The sequence below is a fragment of the Strongylocentrotus purpuratus genome, unplaced genomic scaffold (genome assembly GCF_000002235.5).
Source record: "Strongylocentrotus purpuratus isolate Spur 01 unplaced genomic scaffold, Spur_5.0 spur5_scaffold_7, whole genome shotgun sequence".
NCBI classification, from domain to species: Eukaryota; Metazoa; Echinodermata; class Echinoidea; order Camarodonta; family Strongylocentrotidae; genus Strongylocentrotus; species Strongylocentrotus purpuratus.
In genome coordinates, this window is record NW_022145613.1 from 30,436,703 (window position 1) to 30,458,493 (window position 21,791).

The 21,791-nt window shown below is 39.9% G+C and overlaps 1 protein-coding gene across 1 annotated transcript in view; it reads left to right on the plus strand.

Annotated features, from left to right (window-relative positions):
* Positions 1–2,165: 2,165 nt before the first annotated feature.
* Positions 2,166–21,791, plus strand: part of LOC586045 (helicase with zinc finger domain 2) — a 60,657-nt gene continuing 41,031 nt past the window's right edge. Inside the window, exons 1-4 of the mRNA XM_030974518.1 lie at positions 2,166–2,189; positions 2,366–2,749; positions 16,318–16,393; positions 17,067–21,300. Of these exons, the coding sequence (XP_030830378.1) occupies positions 2,166–2,189; positions 2,366–2,749; positions 16,318–16,393; positions 17,067–21,300 (4,718 nt within the window). The remainder of the gene's footprint in view (positions 2,190–2,365; positions 2,750–16,317; positions 16,394–17,066; positions 21,301–21,791) is intronic.

The following is a 21,791-nucleotide window of genomic DNA, read 5'->3' on the forward strand; positions in this document are numbered from 1 at the left end:
AATTAAATTTGAATGGGGCTCCCATAACCCATATGTCAGCTATAATTTTGATATTGTTAAATTGTCAATATAAACATAAACTTAATGTATACCCTTCATACATAACTCAGCTATTAATAACAAGAAGATGTGTAGGCTAGGTGATAAATATTACCTGCTCATGAGTGTATGAATGAATTTGTATCCATCAAATATTTTTTAAATTGCTGAAGCAAGGAAACTATAATTCACCCATGAAATTAAAAAAACCAATACAAAATAATTATACTAAAATAATCTTAAAAAATAATTATTAAAAAAAAAAAATCTTCCTTTTCCAATCTGCCTATCTCTCTCTCTATTATGTCTCTCTAATGTCCACTCTACATGTATCGCTCTCTCATTCTCACTCTTCCAATTGCTGTACTACATGTATTTATTATTCATGTTCATACGTCTACTTCATCCTCTATATCTTTGTCCTCTTTCTATCTCTCTTCCTTCCATTTCTCTCCCTCCCTGGACTCCATTTTCCATGTCCTCTATCTGTCATCCCCTCTTTGCTATATAGTGTTAAACTTAATGCTCACTACCCGCCCATCCCTCCCCCTCCCGCTGATTTGGCCGGTCGGTTGAGTCGCTGCTTAATATTTACTCCCAAATTGAACCCCCTCAATCGCTGCCGGTTAGATCTGCCCCTGCCCCACCCCGCGCCCCCTAGAATCCCGTGGATGTTCCGCGGGCCCAATCAATTTTTTTATTTTCGATAGCACACATATCTATTCACAACCCCCACCCACTAAATCTAGTCACGAAGAGCTTGATATACCCATGCAACAGAAATGATGTTGTAGTGGAATTGTTCTGGAAACCCTTCCACCTTCTGGGGGTGTTTGTTGTGTTTTTCCCCCCAAAAAAACTGTGATACATACCATATTCACAAATACTCATGATTTTGACGATTTTGGGGGCCCCGTTTTATAAAACGGATGATGCACAAGTTGAATTCCTAAATTGCTGGTAAACTTGTGGCGATCCAGCATTTGCTTTGGAATATATTTTGTCCAATAAATTGGGTGATAGGTAAAGTTGTGATAGGGTTTGAGGTTATAGGTTTAACATATAATGTTAGGTGCAGAGTTGAATTTTATAGGAATTCGGTGTATTTTAGATTACATTGCGCATTTGGGACATACATCCAAACTTTGATATTTGTGCACTTGTTCATTGTATAAATGTTGTGCTTTTGTGTCTGTCACTTCTCAGTGCGGCTGACCTGTACATTACACAGCACTTAGACAAGTTCTGCTGCGAGTATCCAGGGATGGTCTACATGGTGCGTTTGTACGCAGTCACTCACCAGAAGTCTACAATCCATGACAAAGTCATGAAGTATGTTTTGACAGATGAGCAAGGGAACCTGCGACACCCGTATGACAGTGAGATAAGCGGTAAGATATGCTGATTGTATATTCCATATCTTAAGAGAATGAAAAGAAATTAATCCTATTGCGCAAATGTCCTGCAATGGCTGAGACCTATTTTTCACCTAGATTTTGTTAGCTTTCATACCGTAAAAAAGGAAACATCATGACATAGCTGTCAACCATTCCTCTTGTGGAGGAACCAATCCTGTTTGTTGCCTTAATTCTAGTGTTAGAAACCCCAGATTCCTCTCTCTTACTGAAAACTTCTGTGTGAAAGCTAATGTTGTTTTCATTAACACAAATGTATTAACTGTACCGTATTATCATTATAACTCCCACAGACTGGGCCAGTTATGCTAAGACGCAGACAGAAGGCAGCCGTCGAACACCCAACATTGTCATCGCAACCTTGAACACGGCTGTGCAACTGACCCGCAACATGGACCTGAAGGAGTACTTCACCCACATCATCATTGATGAGGCTGGTCAGGTCAGGGAGACAGAGGCTATCATTCCCCTTCAGCTGGCAACAAATGACACCTGCGTTGTGCTGGCAGGGGATCACAAGCAGATAGGCCCCAAGGTTAGTAAGATCTGAAACTAAAGGCAGACTATAGCTGTTAAAATCATGACATTGAGTTCATATTATTTTCCAATATGTAGGAGCTATCCCTAAGTATTTTTTCTTTTGAATGAACAGTATAAAGCTCTGTTAAAGGATTGAATCATTGAGAGCAGATGTGATTACATGTAAACAGCATGACAAAATTTGAGGAAATTCATGTAACTTCACTGGAGAGGAAGCCGTCTCTTCCCATACCCTCCCCGAGCATCTTCCATATTTCCACCAATCTTGCCCCAGAGTATCCCCATAGTGCTACTTACACTTGTTGGAAATGTGTCACATTATATAGAAGAACATAGTCTTAGCAATCTTCAAACTTTTCTGTTTTCCACAGGTCTATTCCTCTCGTGCGCGCAGTGCCAAGTACAATTTTTCTCTGCTCCAGCGACTGTTCAGCTACAGTCGCTACCACAAGTGCTTCTTTGATCTCCTTCTGACCCACAACTACCGGTCCTGTCTAGAAATCCTGGACTTCTTGGCCCCATACTACAATGCTCGTATGGAGGCCTTGGGTACTCACCCAAGACACCCCCTCTTCTATCCTCTCAACTTCTACGTGGTGAAGGGAGAGGACAGGCTGATGGGAGCATCCTATGTGAATGAAGAGGAGATACTGGAAGTGGCCTTCAGAGTGGAGGATCTGTATCAGAACTGGCCCCCTGACTGGGGTCCGTTGGATGACGACAGCATAGCCGTTTTGACCCCATACACCCTCCAGGTATGAAGAACTATGATGAAAATTGATCCTCTGATATTAAATCAGGGATGCCAATTTTCTGTCAATTGCCAGAATTCCAGATTTTTTATATTTTGGGTGTCAAATTTCCAATCTCGTATATTGCTTTTGTCCTTCTCTCCAACTGGGAAAAGCACCAGATGTGTGTGTGTGTGTTTGGTTTGGTTTGGTTTGGTTTTATTTTCCGTATACAAATTCAATACATACAAGAATACAATTTACAAATAATACAAATCAAGAATAAAAAAAGGCTGGAAAGCTCTATTCAGAGCCATTATTAACATGGCTCTGTTCTTCCTAGAGGTCCAGGTCTATTCCTCTCGTGCACGCAGTGCCAAGTACAATGTTTCTCATACTTGTGTAATTCTGAAAGAATTAGTATCGTCCGAGCCGTCAGTAGAACACATTCGCACTTTGAATGGTATCCCAATAAACAGAACACTAAAAAATAACCTCTTTTGGCGGTGTGATTTTAAAGTATGGTGCCTTTTGAACTAGACTTAAACGTTATTGTTGTTGCGATTAATGGCGTTTCCATCGTCATTCGATGATTTACGCCTTGCAATGTGAGAGGGTGTAGTTACTGGTCCTCTCTTAATACTTTTACTGTTGGATCGACGATAGCCTAGTGGCGTTGTGTTGTGCAATTAACAATGTCAGTAAATTGTTAGTAGTAATTTTCTGTTTGTTATTCGGCTTGTTATTTTAAAGAATTCATTAGGAAAGAAAGGATGAAGTGGTTGAATATTAGTTGCGATCAGTTCATTACGTTGGGACGTTAGTTTAAAGCCTCTCTCCGTATAATGAAGCAATTTATACAATTTATACAATGAAGCAATTTGTACCGAGGATAGTACCACTGTCACTAATAGATAATATAGCAAAACGTAATTAATACTCAATTAATACGTAATTAATACGTAATTAATGTTTATAGCTGAGCATCCCAGTTCATTGTACCTTCCACTGCCTTTTTAAAAAGCTACCACCTTTCCTATATATTCCTCATTTCCTAGTAAGTGACCTAGATTTGGATTTTGGGTCTTTAGTGCTCTGTACGTTCTCCTTCGTTGTCTTTCATATGTTGGACATGATAATAAAAAGTGCTCAATTGTTTATATCGTTTGGCATTCTACACATAATCCAGTGTCGTGTTTTCTAATTAAATTCAGTTTACATTTACTAAGCCTGAATTGGTGGATTTTCGTCCTTTCGGTTCAAACCTTTGATTTTAAAAACATTATTTACATTTTTATTGATGCTATACAAGTGTCTTCCATTCTCTGCTTTATCCCAGAGGCTTTGCCACATGGATTTATAATAAATATCTGATTCTCTTACGAACTCACTTTTGTTTTGGTTTACTATTATATCTGTGTGTTTTTTTAAAGCTTGTTTTGCCAACAAATTAGCTCTTTCATTTCCTGCTAGGCCGCAGTGGGCTGGTACCCATTCAAGGTTAACATCTATCCCGAAGGAGTTAATAGCAAATAATTTGTCATATATCTCAACAATTATGCTGGATTCTCTCACATTCTTTCACATGGCTTCTAAAGCTGATACTGAATCTGTTAAACTCACTACTGCAGTTGGATGATATTCATCTTTTCATTCAAGTGCCATTAATATAGCTACCAGTTATGCTCTCATGATGGATATATGGGATGTTTTAAAGCATTTACTTAAGCTTAGTTTTGGGATATAGTAAGCTGCTCCCGTATACCCTTCCTGTTGTTTTGAAGCGTCTGTATAGATTCTTAAACAGTAATTCCATTTTTTTCTTTATGACCTCTACAGCATAATTTTTTTATTCTATTGATGAAGAAACTTTCATAGAAACAAAATCATTTATTTCTGTAGATATACTTGGCATCCTATAGTGCCAATAAGGTTTAACCGTAATGCATTCAGTGAGCTTTTCAATATTTCCTATTTCCAAGTTCCTCAATCTTTTGACGAAAGGACCTTGGCCCATTTTCCAAGAGTAATTTTCATATTGCCAGCACGGTAATAAGACTTTTTTTGGTATAGGAGGGCTAATTTTAGCTGCATGTGGCAATGGCATTTCCACGCATTCAACTTGTAAAGCCTGCAATGAAGTTAGATGAACTACTCCAGTAATAATTTTAAGAGCCTGGAATTGTATGGTGTCTAATTTCCTTTTAAGAGAATTACTCGCGCCATCATAAGCTTCACTTCCATAATCTAACACAGAGCGGATTAAGTCTTTATTAACATAGTGAAGTATTTTCGAGATATTGCCCCATTTTGTACCAGCAATACATCTCATAAGATTAAATCTTTTTTTTTGCATCTTATTGAAATATCATTTATATGTTTACTACACGTCAATCTCGAGTCGAACCATACTCCAAGGAATTTGTATTCTTTTTCTAATTGAATACTTTTACTATATATCTGTAAATCAATATGTTTATTTTCCTTTCTGCCGGATACTACGGCTCTCGATTTTGAGGATGAGAGATGCCTGTAATTTTTTTTGTACATGTGTCATATTTCTATGCGAAAACCAAATACATATGTCATCATCATACAATGATATTTCTACAATATCCTGAATTTTCTAAGATCATTGATCATGGAATTTAAAATTAAGGGGCTTATCACGCTCCCTTGGGGAATGCCTATATTACATTTTTTGGTTCTGATATGTAGTTTCCCACTCTAACACGATTCACTCTGTTAGACATGAATGCATTAATCTATTTTAAAATCTTACCTGTGAAACCTTGATTATATAATTCGTAAACTATGCCTTGTCTCCATACTCTGTCGTACGCCTTCTCTAGGTCAAGAAAAATCACAACTGTATGTTCTTTATTTGCCATTCCTTTTTGAATATCTGTTTCTAATTTAATTAAATGGTCAGTTGTACTTCTATTCTTCATAAATCCCGATTGTATGGGAGTAATAATATCCTCTCTCTCGATATACCATGGGAGTCTGTTTTTCTCAAGTCTCTCCATTAGTTTACACAGTGTTGGGGTTAGAGAGATTGGGCGGTAAGACGACGGGTTTGAAGCATCTTTTCCCTTTTTAATATCGGAATTTGAATAGCCTCAGTCCATTGTCTAGACAATATACCTCTATTCCATATTCCATTATATAGTTCTAAGATCATCTTGATAATTTCTTCGGGAAGGTTGCTTATCATCTTGGAATAAATGCCATCCTTCCCAGTGTTTTTTTAATTCTAGTAGAGCACTATTAAGCTCACTAAGGCGGAAATCTTCATTTAATACATTTTCCTCGTGGTTTTGCATGTTATTAATAATTTCTAAAAGTTTTGTTTCACTCTCTTTTCTCTTGACTATTTCTTCTTTCCCTATAGCTAAATCTAGAGAGTTAAAAACGTTCAAAAACGTATTTGCTTTTTCAGTTGCTGTTTTACCAATTACCTTTCCAGCTTCCATAATCAAATTCGGTATTGATTGGTTCGTACTTTTTTGTATGTCTTTGATCGTCTTCCACACGGCACCAATGTCAGCTGTCAGATTGAACTATCGACAATAATCTCTCCAACATTCCCTTTTTGCTTTTCGGATAACTAATTGTGTAATTCTTTTTTTCTCCATATAAATCTGAAAATCCTCATGTAGGTGAATTTTATACATGAAACGACTTTTTGCAGCGTTTCTAATTTTGACAGATTCTATACATTCCTTCGTCTACCAATGTACCGGTTGCCTCGCTTTATGCTCGGTACTTACCTTTTTGGTTAATTTGTCAATGGAGATGAGAATAATGCCGTTAAGAATTTCAAACTTCGCTTGCAGGTCTGCTTCTTGGTATTCCTTTTTGCAGTCCTTCATTTGGTTCTTTATCTCCATTTTGTACAGTTTCCAATCAACATTATTTAAAGAACTTTTTGCAAATAACCTTGTTTTTTCGTTCTTTTCAAATTTTTCTTCTTTTGGGAGGTTCTTTGAAACAAAAGGCAAATCAAAGCTGATTAAAAAGTGGTCACTTCCAAAATGTTGTTTCTATACAGACCATCTGCTAAGTTTTGCTAATTCTTTGGTCATAAATATTAAATCTAGGCAAGAGAAACGACCTGTGTGGGGGTCTATCCTTGTCGAGGTACCTTCGTTAAGAAGCACCAGATCATGTTTATGCATATATTCTTCCACTATCCTCCCGTTTGCGTCTATGTCCTTACTACCCCATATTGGATTGTGAGAATTAAAATCCCCACATATTATCACTTGATTCTTACAATATAATATCATTTCGTCGAGCGTTGGTGCCGCAATTTTTTTGCAAGGGTTATAAAAGTTGACAAGTGAAAAGATGTGATTATGCATAAATATATCTGTAATTTGGTATTTCTGATCATCTGGTGTTTTTATTACTTGGAAAGTAACTGACTTATGTATATAAAATGCTAAGCCCCCTCTTCTGTTTTTTCTATTCTTTGTTATCAACGTATAATCTGGAAAACTGATGATACTGCAATCATCGTACCAGGTTTCCTGTAGGCAAATAATACTTGGCTTTTCTTCTTCACTTATAGCACTTTTAATTATTTTGGTGTAAAATTCAAAGCCATGAGCGTTCATGAATCGAGCATTCCACTGAAACACTTTACCCATGATGGAGCATAATGCAAATTATATATGCACATGAAAGTGACAATTGAATAATTGTTCCGTAATATAATTGGTTTGTACAATAGTCATTAAGTATGAAAGAAAGATATATGAGAGATAGACAGAAAAAAAGAGAGAGAGAAGAAATGAAAGAAAGGTGCCGGAGAGGGCTAAGGCGTTGGCAATATGATGTTGGAGGCCCACGCCTATACTCATAATTATTTTAACCTTTCATGAATCATTTCTGGATGTATGGTTTGTACACCCAGGCAGCAATGTGCTGCTTCTTTAACTAATCGAATTCTGTTCGAATTTGATGTTTCCTTTTCCATATTATTAATCACAAATACAATGAATGCAAAAAAATCTACACTGTTTACCGTTATTTGAGGATCTTTCTGTTCTGTCTTTCTTTGCTCGATGACCTCGACCCGATTCGGGATTCTGGTCTCTCTCATTGAATTTAATTCTTTCATTTCTTTCTGCCTCTCTAAAGAATACTTGTTTAGCCTGCGTTTGAACAGGATTCTACGTTTCGTGAAACCTTTTGGTTGCAGTACGAGATTTTTTCGCTTTGTGTATAAATAGCGTGTATCTTCACAGCGTCTTTATATTTGGCGCAGCCTAGATAAGCCGCCGAGTGGTTTTGTTCACATCGACAACACTTAAGGGTTTCTTTGTTTTGACATTCATTGAATGTATGCTCTCCTCCACACCGCACACAGCGTGCTTTGGAATGGCAACCATCAGCAACATGCCCGAATCTTCGACATTTAAAACAGCGTGGTACTTGTGGCACGTATTCATAAACCTTGTACCTCTCAAAGGCAAAAATGAGTTCTGTTGGTATTTCTTTTCTTTCAAATGTCAGTAGGACTGACCTAGTGTCTTTCAGTTCACCGTTGATTCTCTTTTTGAATCTCTTTGTATGGACTACTTTATCCATGCCCCCCCCCACTCAGTGTTAGTTAGGGTACTCATATGCTCGTTCCCTCATTTTGAAAGCACCCCCTATCTGAGGGCTGCCAACATTTCCGAACCCCCCTTTCGCGGGCTTTTCACGGGCCTTTCCTGCCTTGGAGACCCCCCTAAATTCGGAAAAGTGCTCAATGTACCCCCCTAAATTCGGAATAATGCTCAATTTACCCCCCAAATTCGGAATCATTTCTCAGGAGTCCAAAGAGATGAGAGAAAAAAAAAACACCCCCTTTTTAAAGAAATCTCCGGGTGAAAGTCAAATACACCCCCTTTTCTTACAATTCTCGGGCCGGACTTTGTCGCACGAAAAGTACCCCTTTACCGGAAATTGTGGTAACACGCATGCAGTCATTCCGACCCCGGAGTGGGGGGGGGGGCGGGCTTTATCCTTCTTTAACCACTCCAACAACTCTTCTTCCTGAACTTCAGGATTTACTCTTATTACTGCTTTTTTTCTTGTATTCGTTTGGGTTATATGGCGTAACCTTTACTGTCTTTCTTGCAAAATCTATAACGTTTTTCAGTTTCGCTACTTGTTTGGCATTTATACACATAATTTTCAAACTTTTCCTTCTTCTTTCTACTTGGACTTGTCCTATTTCCTGATGTAAAAATTTCGCCGTTTTTGTTGGAGTAATTTGTGCTATATTGTTGTTTACTCCTTCAACTATTACAGTTAGATCTATTTCTTTAGTACTCAGTATTTTTCCCTTTTCTTTAGGAGATTCCACAAAGGTGCTGCTTGTTCTTGGTCTCTTTCTATCTCTCTCAGTATTCCTACTCGTTCTTCTTCTATGAGATATGAAAGTCTGCCTACTCCCGTCCTCAGCTCATTCGTTGTTTCTCCTCCCCCTCCTATATCCATCACTGTTTCGTTTCCCGTTCTTTTCTCGGGACTTCTAGTATGCCTACCCCTTGAGTTATCTATCTTAAGTATTGGAGACAGTGGTCCCGATCCTGACTGGGTGCTTTTGCTACAAATAGCCGTGGCAAAAATTTCGTATGCCTCATCTCCCGAGGATTCCGCGATTGTAAACTAGCCTAGCAATAGCATTTAGATCTAGAGGCCAATGATATTATTCAGTTGGTTATTAATATCTGTTAATATGTGGAATGAAAAGTGCAAGGAAACCCGCCAGTTTGGCAAGGTCTTACCCCCAGGTGCAAGTAATTAAAGTATAACAGAATCCAGATCGCCTCTAAAATTCATGTTCCCTGACGGGGATATCACGTTGAAGGGCAGCCTCTTAAGGTCCACGTGGCAAAGATGGTCGTTTGAAATTCCCGCCACTCCCCCCGGGATGACTCCGCGGCTCGTTCTCTGAGTGTCCGCTCTTTCCACCTAAAAATCAGTCGCCATTCAGTTAACGTGCAGACTGTGCAGAAAGACTTTCGCACCGCACCGCTGATCGATTATAACGACACGTGCCTTCATTTAAACAAAAAAGGTACTCCTGTCCACGTTTTCATCTAACCTAAAAACCACCAATTTATCACGCGACTGGAGTAACATGATTCCACTTACCTCTGTAAATCAAGTGTTTATGACCAAATAACCACTTGACTAAGCAACGATTTTTTTAGCCGTTAAGCGATGGTGGTGATAAGTAAGTAATTATTTGGTCTTTTAAGCCCCTTTATCGATTGGTTTCACACGTTTTCCAAAGTTGATGGTAATAATCACGTTACTTACACCGGCTAATCGTCTTATTGTTCTGTCCGTGAATCTCTGGGTGTATTAAATTAGTAATTTTGAGGTGTCTTACACACCTCTTTTGAATGGTTTTAAAGTTACCTTAACTTTCTTGGTGATGATCTCGTGGCTCAGGCTGATTACCAATCTAAGCTGTGAATCCGTGATATTTAGGTGTGAAAATTAGTAATGATTAGGTGTCTTTAAACATCTTTTTAAATAGTAGTCAAGGTTGCCATAAGTTCCGCGGTAATGATCTCGTTACTCAAACGGATTATTAATCTAGCTGGGCATCCGTGATTTCCAGGTGTGAAAAACTTATTAGTAATTCTTAGGTGTCTGAAAACACCTTTTTAAATGGTGGTCAAAGTTACCATAAGTTCTATGGTGATGATCTCGTGACTGTTGGCATATTTCTATTTCACCAGTTGATAACTGGTCTGGGTGCATATTTCCAGTTGCACCAGTTGATGACTGACTGTTGTCATATTTCCAGTTGAACCAGCTGACACCAATTAATTTGCATATTGAATATGGGGTGCGTGCAGATCTATGTTGTGTTTTTTTAATTTATCTGCATTTACAGCATATTTCTTAATTACTGATGATTAGTTATATATATATATAAATTACCAGTTATTAGGAAATTTCGCTACTTCGTTTAAATTGCATTTAATTAAACATGAATAAGGAAAACATTAACTATGAACTAGAATAATTTCAATAAAATACAAGTATATGAACAAATTTCGATTAATTTATTTATTTAAGTTTACTTATTACCCATGCCTTTAGATTGGAAATACAAACGTACCAGTATGAAAGTGTTCTAAAGTGGTTCTAATGGCTCAGCTAGACCAGTTGAATTCTAACTGGCCTGGATCAACTCGATCATTTAGCCCATTTTAATTCCCATGGTTACCAGTTGACATTAACTGGTTCATCAACTGGACCAGTTGCAACTAGCTTTCTCTTCTGGGATAATTGCACCCCACCCCTCTAATCCCAAACTGCTTCCGGCGCGCCTGGACGTAATTATGGAAGATCCAAAACACGATGTTCGGAAACGGGATGAGAACGTCATTATTTTGGTTCATTTAGTGTGTAAAATTTGCGTAATTATTGGGTTGAACGCGGGTAATACAGTAACATATTTCCTCTTCGACGTAAATTTCACGTGAATGAAGAACATGATTCATCTCAAGTCAGCCTCGTAATATTCACGTGAAAATCACTAACGCTTCACGTGTTTCTGTGACGCGATTCTAAAACTTCTAAATAATGTGATAATATGAAGATGTAATTTCATAACTAAACAAAAACGGGAGTATTAGGATAACAAACCATTAAACTCTCCAACAGGCGCGGATCCAGGATTTCTTAGGGGTGGGGGCCCAAATTTGAATTCTATTTGAAATTTAGTGTGCTGAAATATGAAAATCGTGCCGGCCGAAATTCGCTCAGTGAGGGGGGGGGGGGGGGGGGGGGGTAGTGAGCATTAATTTTATTTTTTGGGCCCTAAAAAAAATTCCCCCCATACATATTTTTTCCAGGAGCGGGGGGGGGGGGCGGGGCGGGCCCCCGGTCCTCGGTCCCCCCCCCCCTGGATCCGCCACTGGTCTCCAAGGTAGGGAAAATCACGGTATTATAATGGTGATATTGCAGTGACAATTACGTGATTAAGTGTACGTGTGTTTTAAGTGACCTAGTGCAATAAACGTATTAACACATTTACATAAATGTCAGGTGTTTGAAGAACGTAACTCTCCTCAAGTCGATACCTTGATATTGACGTGATGTTGTTTATTGGGATGGGCATTGTGCATCATTGTTAATTTCGTTAAATGACTGTTCCGTCATTCTAGCGTCCACCATGTACGATCTTGTTGTGGATATGAGTGTGCACCACATAGTACACCACAGCGTTACATGTCCCAAAATCACATGTGGCCCACACTGATGTGTACTCATTTTCCCCTCGGACAGTAACTGCGTGGAATGCACTTTCAAAGATCACCCTTGACGCTATTCACTGGAGGGCTTCAAGGGAGCGCTTCCACCCAGCATCTAGACCAAGAACTAGATAGTTTATTCCTCAGCACTACATCCTGTCTTATGGATCCTGCTGAGTATCGTCGTAAAAGTAGAGATAGATCGAAGCGTTACCACATTGTGGTACGCACCACAAAGTACACATAGTGTTACCACACGTCCCAAAATCAAATGTGGTAGCACATATAAAGCATAGTCTACCACACTGAGCCATCCACCACATAGTCTACCACACCCACTAGATGATAATATTAATTCGTACTTTACGCTATATGTAGCAATTGTACTAATTAATTTGGCAATGGCAACAATTAACACAGTATCACTGGTTCATCTGCAATTTCTAATTTAAAGGCATTAGTAAAAAGTAGGCTCGATTCTGGGTCTTACAACTTTCCATATACTTGTATTTTATTGAATGTATTTTAGTTCATAGTTAATATTTCCCTAATTCATGTTTAATTAAATGTAATTTATACAAAGTAGTAAAATGTCCTACTTATTGGCAATTTATATTTTCTAGTACTTTGGAAATGAATTGCATATAACTAAATCATCAGTAATTAAGGAATATGCTTTACATTCAAATAAATTGTATAAAAACATGGATCTGCACGCACCCTGTTTAACTGGTGTCAACTGGTTCAACTGGAAATAAGCCCACAGACCAGTTTTTAACTGGTGCAATTGGAAATATGCCGGCCTATCAGACCAGTTTGATATCAACCGGTGCAACTGGAGATGTGCCCAAAGTCAGGAAATAAGCCCACAGACTACATGTATGTGGATATTACTTCGTGGTAAACCACATGATCTCAAAATCTCACACTGACAATATACTGTGAAAACAGAGTTTACACATAGTAATTCATACCACATTGTGGTAAATATGTGGCACACTGTGTTAAATATGTAGGACTATGTGGAAGACTAAATGATCTGAAACCCCACACTGTGAAGTAGTTAAATATATACCACACTGTTGCAAATATGTGTCACTGTGTGTGAAATATGACCAATTATGTGGAAAACCAAACCCCACACTGTGGTAAATATGTGTCAATCTGTGTTAAACATGTACAACTATGTGGTAAACCACATGATTTGAAACCAACACTGTGACTATACTGTGAACACAGAGTTTACACATAGTTCAGTACCTACCACACTGTGGTAAATATGTGTCACTCTGTGTTAAATATGTAGGACTATGTGGAAGACTACATGAACTGAAACCCCCCACTATGAAAATCACAGAGTTTGCTCGTAGTTAAATACATACCAAATTGTTGCAAATGTGTGTCACTGTGTTCGAAATATGACTAATTATGTGGTAAACCAAGCCCCACACTGTGGTAAATATATGTCACTCTGTGTTAAATATGAACGACCATGTGGTAAACAACATGATTTGAGCCCCACACTGTGACAATACTGTGAACACAGAGTTTACACTTAGGACTAGTTCAGTACATTCCACACTGTGGTACATATATATCGCTCTGTGTTAAATATGTACGACTATGTGGACTACGTGCTAAACCACATGATTTGAACCACACACTGTGACGCTACTGTGAACACACAGTTTACACATAGTTCAGTACACATATTGCTCCGGTTGTCTCATTTTCGCCAGCACAAACGTAGCTATTCCGCCGTCACTACCACACTAGAATGTTCCACTCTGTTGCAGGGTGTATATGCCATTGGGTATTATGTGTTAACCGGGTGTGCGGGAAGGGTGTGTTGGGGAGGGGAAGTGTGAGTGTTCATGTGTGTGGTAATTGTATGTGTGTCAAAAATTAAAGACTAATACATGACAGATGACTAATCATAAATCTACAATGACGAGTAAACTGTGTACATCACAGTCCACAGATAAATGTGCCGTGAACGTCAATCGGCGGATCAGACGACACTTGATAGTGATGTTGTATGTGAGATTGCTTTGCTAAATATAAAATACAAGAACCTTTTCCATATCTTTAAACTATCATTAAAGGTAAAGACCAGTTATGGTCATGCGATTGCATTGTGAAAGAAACGTTGTGGAATCGATCAGAAAAGGTTGATCATCTAGCATCTAGCATCTGCAAGGTTCTGGAATCATCAAAATGATAAGAAATGTGGCCCATTCTTCGTAAAGTTACAAGCACTATACACAGAAAGATGTATATGGGACTACCCTATATCTCTCACAGACCATGAGAGAAACAAATTTACCAAATATATGAGTTAGTAGGCGGTTTCCCGGCAAATTTTTTATCATCATGTATTAGTCAAAACATATTCTTTCACATGATTGGTAATGAGAGCTTCCATTTCATTTTTTTGAAATTGGGGCGTTTCCGATACTGGTATTTACCTTTAATATCTGATAATTAAACAGTTAGTAAAATAAACCTACTTAACTACATAATACAATGAAATACTTGACTGAAAGTAGGGGAGTTTGATGTGCACAATTTCACCCTCTGTTAATAATCGAATAGTCCATGGCGTTCATGAATATTCATGTTTTTGCTTACCTCGGCAAAATGCTTGCCTATACTAAATGGAAAATTTACGGTGGGGGGGGGGGGGAGTTGGTTGAAATAGACATAATGAACAAATCAGAACTGATCTATGATAATACATGCTTGTTATCTTTCGTGTGCTTGACTTATAACCTTACAATCGAGTGGTAAATTGCGTCCAAAGTTCGAATTGATGCACATGTGTTATATAGGCAATGGCGAGCTGGCGACCTATTTTGACCAAATTACGGTTGCCTATACTAAATGGAAAATTTACGGTGGGGGGGGGGGGGGGGAGTTGTTTGAAATGGACATAATGAACAAATCAGAACTGATCTATGATAATACATGCTTGTTATCCTTCGTGTGCTTGACTTATAACCTTACAATCGAGTGGTAAATTGCGTCCAAAGTTCGAATTGATGCACATGCGTTATATAGGCAATGGCGAGCTGGCGACCTATTTTGACCAAATTACGGTTGCCTATACTAAATGGAAAATTTACGGTGGGGGGGGGGGGGGGGGGGAGTTGGCTGAAATGGACATAATGAACAAATCAGAACTGATCTATGATAATTCATGCTTGTTATCCTTCGTGTGCTTGACTTATAACCTTACAGTCGAGTGGTAAATTGCGTCCAAAGTTCGAATTGATGCACATGTGTTATATAGGCAATGGCGAGCTGGCGACCTATTTTGACCAAATTACGGTGGGTGAACTTTCAAAAGTCAATGGGACATGAGGGTTCAAATGAAAGAGCTAGTGATAACGTACGTCGGGGTGGATGTGCTTTTCGTTTAAACATAAAATGAATTTTTAACGTCTTTTTGTGTGTGTAAAAGGCCATAGGCTAACATGTTTATAGGCTGCTGGACTCTGACGATAGGGGGCGTTGTCAAATAAGACTAAACGGAGCTATATGTTTGAAGAAAAGAAAAAGAAATGATAACAATAGAAATGTTATGCGTCATAACTAAAGTAGCATAATTATGAGTCAATTGCGATTTATGATAATCTTGAATCATGGCGTTTTATGATAATCATGTACGTATTTGCTAACACGTACGTATTAGATAACAATAACAATATTGACTAGCTTAACTTTTGGGAGATACCACATAATATTGCCTTCACAAGACCAATATTGCCCTCGTCTTTGACTCGGGGCAATATGAGTCTAGTTTGGGAAATATATGTTGTATCTCCCTCAAGGCCAGTCCATATTATATTAATAATATCTAATCCAAGATAATGGTCATTTAAATTGATTTAAAAAAAAGATCCCTAGAATAGGATCAGATTGCATCAGAAAGCATCTAGAACCCCAGAGCTTCCAGGGTCCTAAGGCTTTGTGTTCATGATGAGCGCTTCGCGCACATTGTGTTAACCCTCTTCAAAATTTCAGGCCCTGGAGTCATTTGCTACTGGCATCCCTGTTAAATAATGTATTGAAAGTCATCCATGCACAAACCTCATCTTGAAGCACTAAATGTTTTATTGCTTCTCTGTGCTGCTGTATTTGACAAGTGTGTTATTGTGTCTATGTGTTGCTGTCTTTACAAGTAATATGGTTTTGATGATCGATCAAAATGTACTTCTGAGCTAAGAATGTGGAATTTAAATGTGAAAGAAAAATGACAATGCTTTCATTGTAAAAAGTTATAGGAGGTGCTTCTTTTGTATGCTCTTTTTGTAGGTGCACCTGATACGCAAAGAGCTGAGGCGCAGAGGTTTGAGACAGATCACTGTGGACACTGTACAGAATGTGCAAGGTGAGGGAGATTATATCAGCAATTTAAAAAAAACATTAAAAGAAACGTATGTTTACTAGAAAGTTTTGAATGGTGGTAGTGCCATATGATAACTTGTATTATTATAAAAGGCAATGATATTATTTATATATCATACAATAGAGACATGTCCGTTTATTACATAGCAATGGAAAATTTGAAACCTATTTCCCACAAGCTAGTTTTGATTATCTTGATTTGACAAAAACATAACTTTGTTTTATGAACACAATCTTCAGGAGGAAGTCATCAACATCCTTTTATTAAGGTTCAACATTACAAGAAAATTGACTATTATGAGAGAAGGATAAAGTTCTGTATGCTGGTCGACACATGGGACACACATACATGTACATGTACATTTAGGCTTTTTGGCTTCCTGTTTTAGAATTTGCATGTAATTCATCAAAATGGTTTAGCAGTGCTCTGAATGCTTCATTGAGAAAGAGTCTTTTATTCTTATTTGTATGACAATAATGGCAGGATTTTGGAAATACGTAGATCCATTTACCTTCTGCGGGAAAAGATAAACATGTACAGTTTTGTTTCATAGTTGTATTGTTTCACAACGAAGTGTATTATTGAAAACTTTTGATTTCAGGCTTGCAAAGTTCCTGCAGTCAAATGCAGGATTCATGTTTGTTTTCAATTGCAGGAAGGCAGTTCCGGGCTGTCGTCATAAGTACAGTCCATACCAGAGAGACTGTCAACAAGGCTCACATCATTCCACAAGCACCCAGAAATCAACAAGAGAATGAGTTCTACTATGCTTTCTTGTCAGAGGAGCGCCTCCTCAATACGGCGTTCACCCGTGCCAAGTCACTGATCTTTGTTGTAGGGGACCCAGTCGCACTCTGCTCCGTCGGAGCCTGTCAAATGACCTGGGTGCGGTACGTGAAGGAATGTCAAAAGAACAATAGCATCATGCCACCAGAGATGACTGTGGATATGATTCAGGAGGAGATAGCGGCTGCAAAGAAAAGGCATAATCCCACCGCTGCCACTTTTCAACCGCGCAAGGGAGCATCATCCACAACACCACAAGCAGCTACACGGAAGACTCAATCTGTCATGTCAGCGGGAGCAGCCCAAGGATATCGGAGGCTGAACAGTGATGAATTCCCAGAACTACCTGAGGTGAATCATGTGCATACCCACATTAAGAGCACCTTGTATGAATCAGAAGGGGAAGATGAATTTGAGGACATTCAAGATGATGATATTCTGGAAGAGCTCCGTCTACAAATGAAAGTGGACTATCAAAAGGAGATGAACATATGGGTTGAACCTAGTGAGAGTCTAGAATCTAGTGAGGGTACAGAACCTGAACCAGAAACATCGCCAGAACCAGAAGCAACACCTCCACCTCAGATACTACAGCGAGGTAAACCAGTTTCAGCATACCAGTCAAGACATGCCCCTCAAATGGCTGGGGCCAGTCAACTTAAAGGACAAAGAGAATCAGTGAAGAAACCTCCTCAGACACTACCCACTAAGCAGCCTCCAGCTCCGATGAGTGCTCAGCCATCTGAGCCAGAATTGGATATGTCAAGCTACCGTATGGTGGAAAGGGATGGTCGAATTGCTCTGCTGCCAAGGTACATGCCACAGAGTGCGCTAAGCCAAGCGGAAGATTACGATTCAGATGAAGATGAAGCGCATGGTTCACCAGAAGAGAAGACAGAAGATGATTACCTGGAAAAGACAGTTACAGAACCTGAAAAATTCAAGGTCTGCACCTTCAGATATGATATGAGGGGCGCAACACATGCAATCCCTCATGAACGTGAAGCATCTGAAGTCATATCCATCACCAGCAAAAAACGTAGAGGACAAGCATTGGACAATGATGAGGTTGTGGTAGAAATCATAGAGATCAGGGAAGGCACAGAAGAATTAGAAGGAGTTCATGTGACTGTGAAGGTGGAAGAAGATAAGAGAATCTATGGGAAGGTTGTTCACATTCTGAAGAGAGATTCTGATCCATATCTACGCAAACTTGTGTGTACCCTTGACCCCTTCAGCAACAACCTGATGGTGCCTGTGGACCGTACATTCCCAAAGCTCTTCATTACAAAGACAGAAGACAAAGCTGGAGAGCCAAGAGACAGGAATGTGACAAAAGTCACAATCCACACCATCTCTCGTGTAGTTGCTAAGACGCAGGGTCGCTTCAAGCCGGAAAGAGACGTGTATGTCACGAACAAAGAACGCCCGCATAAGCTTTTTGTTGTTCGTTTCTGGAAGTGGAACACCAAGACTCCCTACCCACTGGGAGTAGTCATTGAAGAACTGGAGCCAGGCACCACACCTAGGCAAGGACTGCACATCCTCAAGCTGATTCACAATGTGAAAGACAGGTTCAAGGACTCTGTTAATGCTTACCTCAGAGAGAACTTTCCTGCAGGGTGGGAAATTCCTAAGGCTGAACTGGAAAAAAGAGTAGATCTCAGAAACATGAAGATCTTCACTATCGACCCTCCCGGTTCAGAAGATCTGGATGATGCAGTCAGCATGGAGCCCATTGACGGAGATCGCTTTAGGGTGGGAATCCACATAGCTGATGTCTCCTACTTTGTTCCAAAAGGGAGTGACCTCGATGAAGAAGCAAGGATTCGTTCAACATCTTTCTATCCGTCCTTCCATGATAAACCCATCCACATGCTCCCCAGGAAGCTAGGCACTGACCTCTGCAGTCTCCTTCCTAATAAGGACAGGTTGGCTTTGTCCTTGTTGGTGGTGCTCAACTCTGACGGAACACTTGCTGAGGCACCAAAGGTTTTCCGTACAATCATTAGTTCCTGCCATAAACTCTCCTACCATCAGGCAGAAGAGATCATCCACGGAGAATATCCCGATGGTTTAGAGGATGTTGCTGAACCAATCCGCTGCCTGCACAATCTGGCATGTTTGAGACGAGCTCTTCGTCTAGGAGATAAGAAATGTGTCTACAATGCAGAGGATGATAATGGAGAGGTTCAGGATCCACTTGCTCACAGCTTGATTGAAGAGATGATGGTTCTTGCCAACGAAATTGTCGTAGACCGTCTACTGTTGAAGTATGCAGATAGTACTCCCCTCAGGAGGCAACTAGCACCACCTCTAGACAAAATTGAAGAATGGAGGAAGACACACAAGGATGGTGTCCGCAACAGTTTATTGCTGACTGCTACTGTGAATCAGGATCAGGATGAAGATGTCGACCAGGATACTGAGGACAACCCAATGCTTCCTTTGACCAAGCCAGTCTGGGAGGAAATTGTTCAGGCCTCCAGTGAAAATACTCAGAAGGCATTGGATAAAGTCATCAACATGGTATGCATGGATCCAAACCATCCTCTTCAAGCTGTAGCCTTGTCTCAGTTTCATCGGATTATGGAGCGGTCAGAGTATGTGAACTCAGGAGACCAGCAAGGACCTGAACAGAGGGCGCACTTCTCTTTGAAGCTTAAAGCATATGTCCATTTCACATCGCCTATCCGCAGGTTCATCGATCTTGTGGTACACCGGATGCTGATCGCAAGCTTAGAAGGTCTACCATGTCCCTATGAAGCAAGAGAGCTGGCCAACATAACCCACAATTGTTCTAGCCGAGCTGTGCATTCCCAACGCTTCTCAAAGGAAAGCAAGTCTCTCCAGCTAGCTCTAAAGTTGAAGGAAGCTCCTCTGCAGCTGCTGACATTTGTGGAGAGTTTCTCAGATTCTGGTTTGAAGCTGCTCTTCCCACATAGGCCATACATTCTACCAACACAGAGTAAGCTGGGTTTCAATATTCTCAAGCCCTCAAAGAGACCAGAGACTACTGCTGCGTCTGAATCTGTTGACCTAGCATGGAAGTCGAGAATCTATGACGTAAACCTAGAAGGACAACAGAGGCATGGACACAGACAAAATGCCATAGAACTGGACAATGGCCGCCAAATTGTGAATATCCAAGAGGACAACTGGAAAGATATCTGCGAAAGCGTGAAAACTGGAAATTACGAGTCCATCAGGAGAGCCATTAAGTCAACCATCAATTCTGGAGGGCAGGAGCTTTGTCAGCACCTGGATCCAATGAGGCGGTTAACTGAGCAGTCCTCAATTGAGGCGACGTGTGAATACGTGGACATGATGGGAAAGCAGCAGCATTTCATTGAATTCTGCCGCTCCTTCAAGAAAGGTGATGTCAACCAGGTCCAGTTGCATGCTCGTCTGTTCAAAGGTGTCCTGACTCCCCATATCCAGCTCTTCAATATGACACCACAATTGGATGTGTGTGCAGAGCACCGTGAGCAACCAGTGCTTTGCTTTACAGACGTTGCCACCAAGATTCCGGGGAAGGAGAAGTCTATTGCTGCTTACCAGAAATCCTGGCTCCCCATCCTGTCAATGATCAGTGTTCACAGTGCTGTCACCTCTGATGACACCATCACCATCCACAACGTAGCGATCACCTGGCAGAAATTAAAAGGCAACAAGTACCAGGGTTACTTCAATCTTTCCGTTCCCTTCATTAAGCAACGATTCATTCGCATGAATTGGCGGGCAAGAAACAAGGACAAGAGTAAGGAAGACGATGAGGACCAGGAGTTAGACTTCATCTGCGTCCGCTACAGGAATCTCCGTGTCCATACCCGAAACCTGCTCAAGATGCGTGACTTGGACAGTAGTTCCAAGCACAAAGAGACGAAAGGGCCTTACAATCGCCTGGCATGGACTGAGCAGACCTTTGTAGCCCATGGGTACACCACAGACGCCCAGACTGACAAGAAGACCCGGCTGACGACCGTCACCTTCCAGCTCCACACCACCTCCCTACCGTTCCCAGAGGATGCACTGCTCTACCAACTTGAAGGAAAGGAGATCTCCTGTACCATTGAAATCATCCCCAAGACAATTCCAGACTTGTAAGGACAATTACTTACTTTCATAGATCAACAACAACAATTGAGCAAAGAAGAAGTGCTTCCCCTTCCCAAATAATTGTTGTTAAATTGTTGAACACATTTGATTGGCTCTTAGATTTGAAGGCAATATGAATATCATTGAAATGAGCAAAGGGACAATTTATTGATAAACATACCTGTTAAATGTACTTGGTGTAGTCCACATATTCCCATTCCCGTTATGGGCAGAAAAAAAACTTGTTGAACTTGGCTGATATGAAATACATGTAGATAGGTTTTATAGGTTTATACAGGTGTAAGTCTCTCAGAAGTATTACTGGATGGAAGACTTTGATAAAGTTCTCCAAGGGGCAAATGTTGTAGCTTTAAGATATTGCTCCCCATATTTCCCTTTTGAGCTTAAAGCAAGTAGATTGTACTCAATGTAGTTTGTTAACTGATATCTTTAAAGAGTAATGTGAATGAAAATCCGCATCTTAGAATTAGCACTT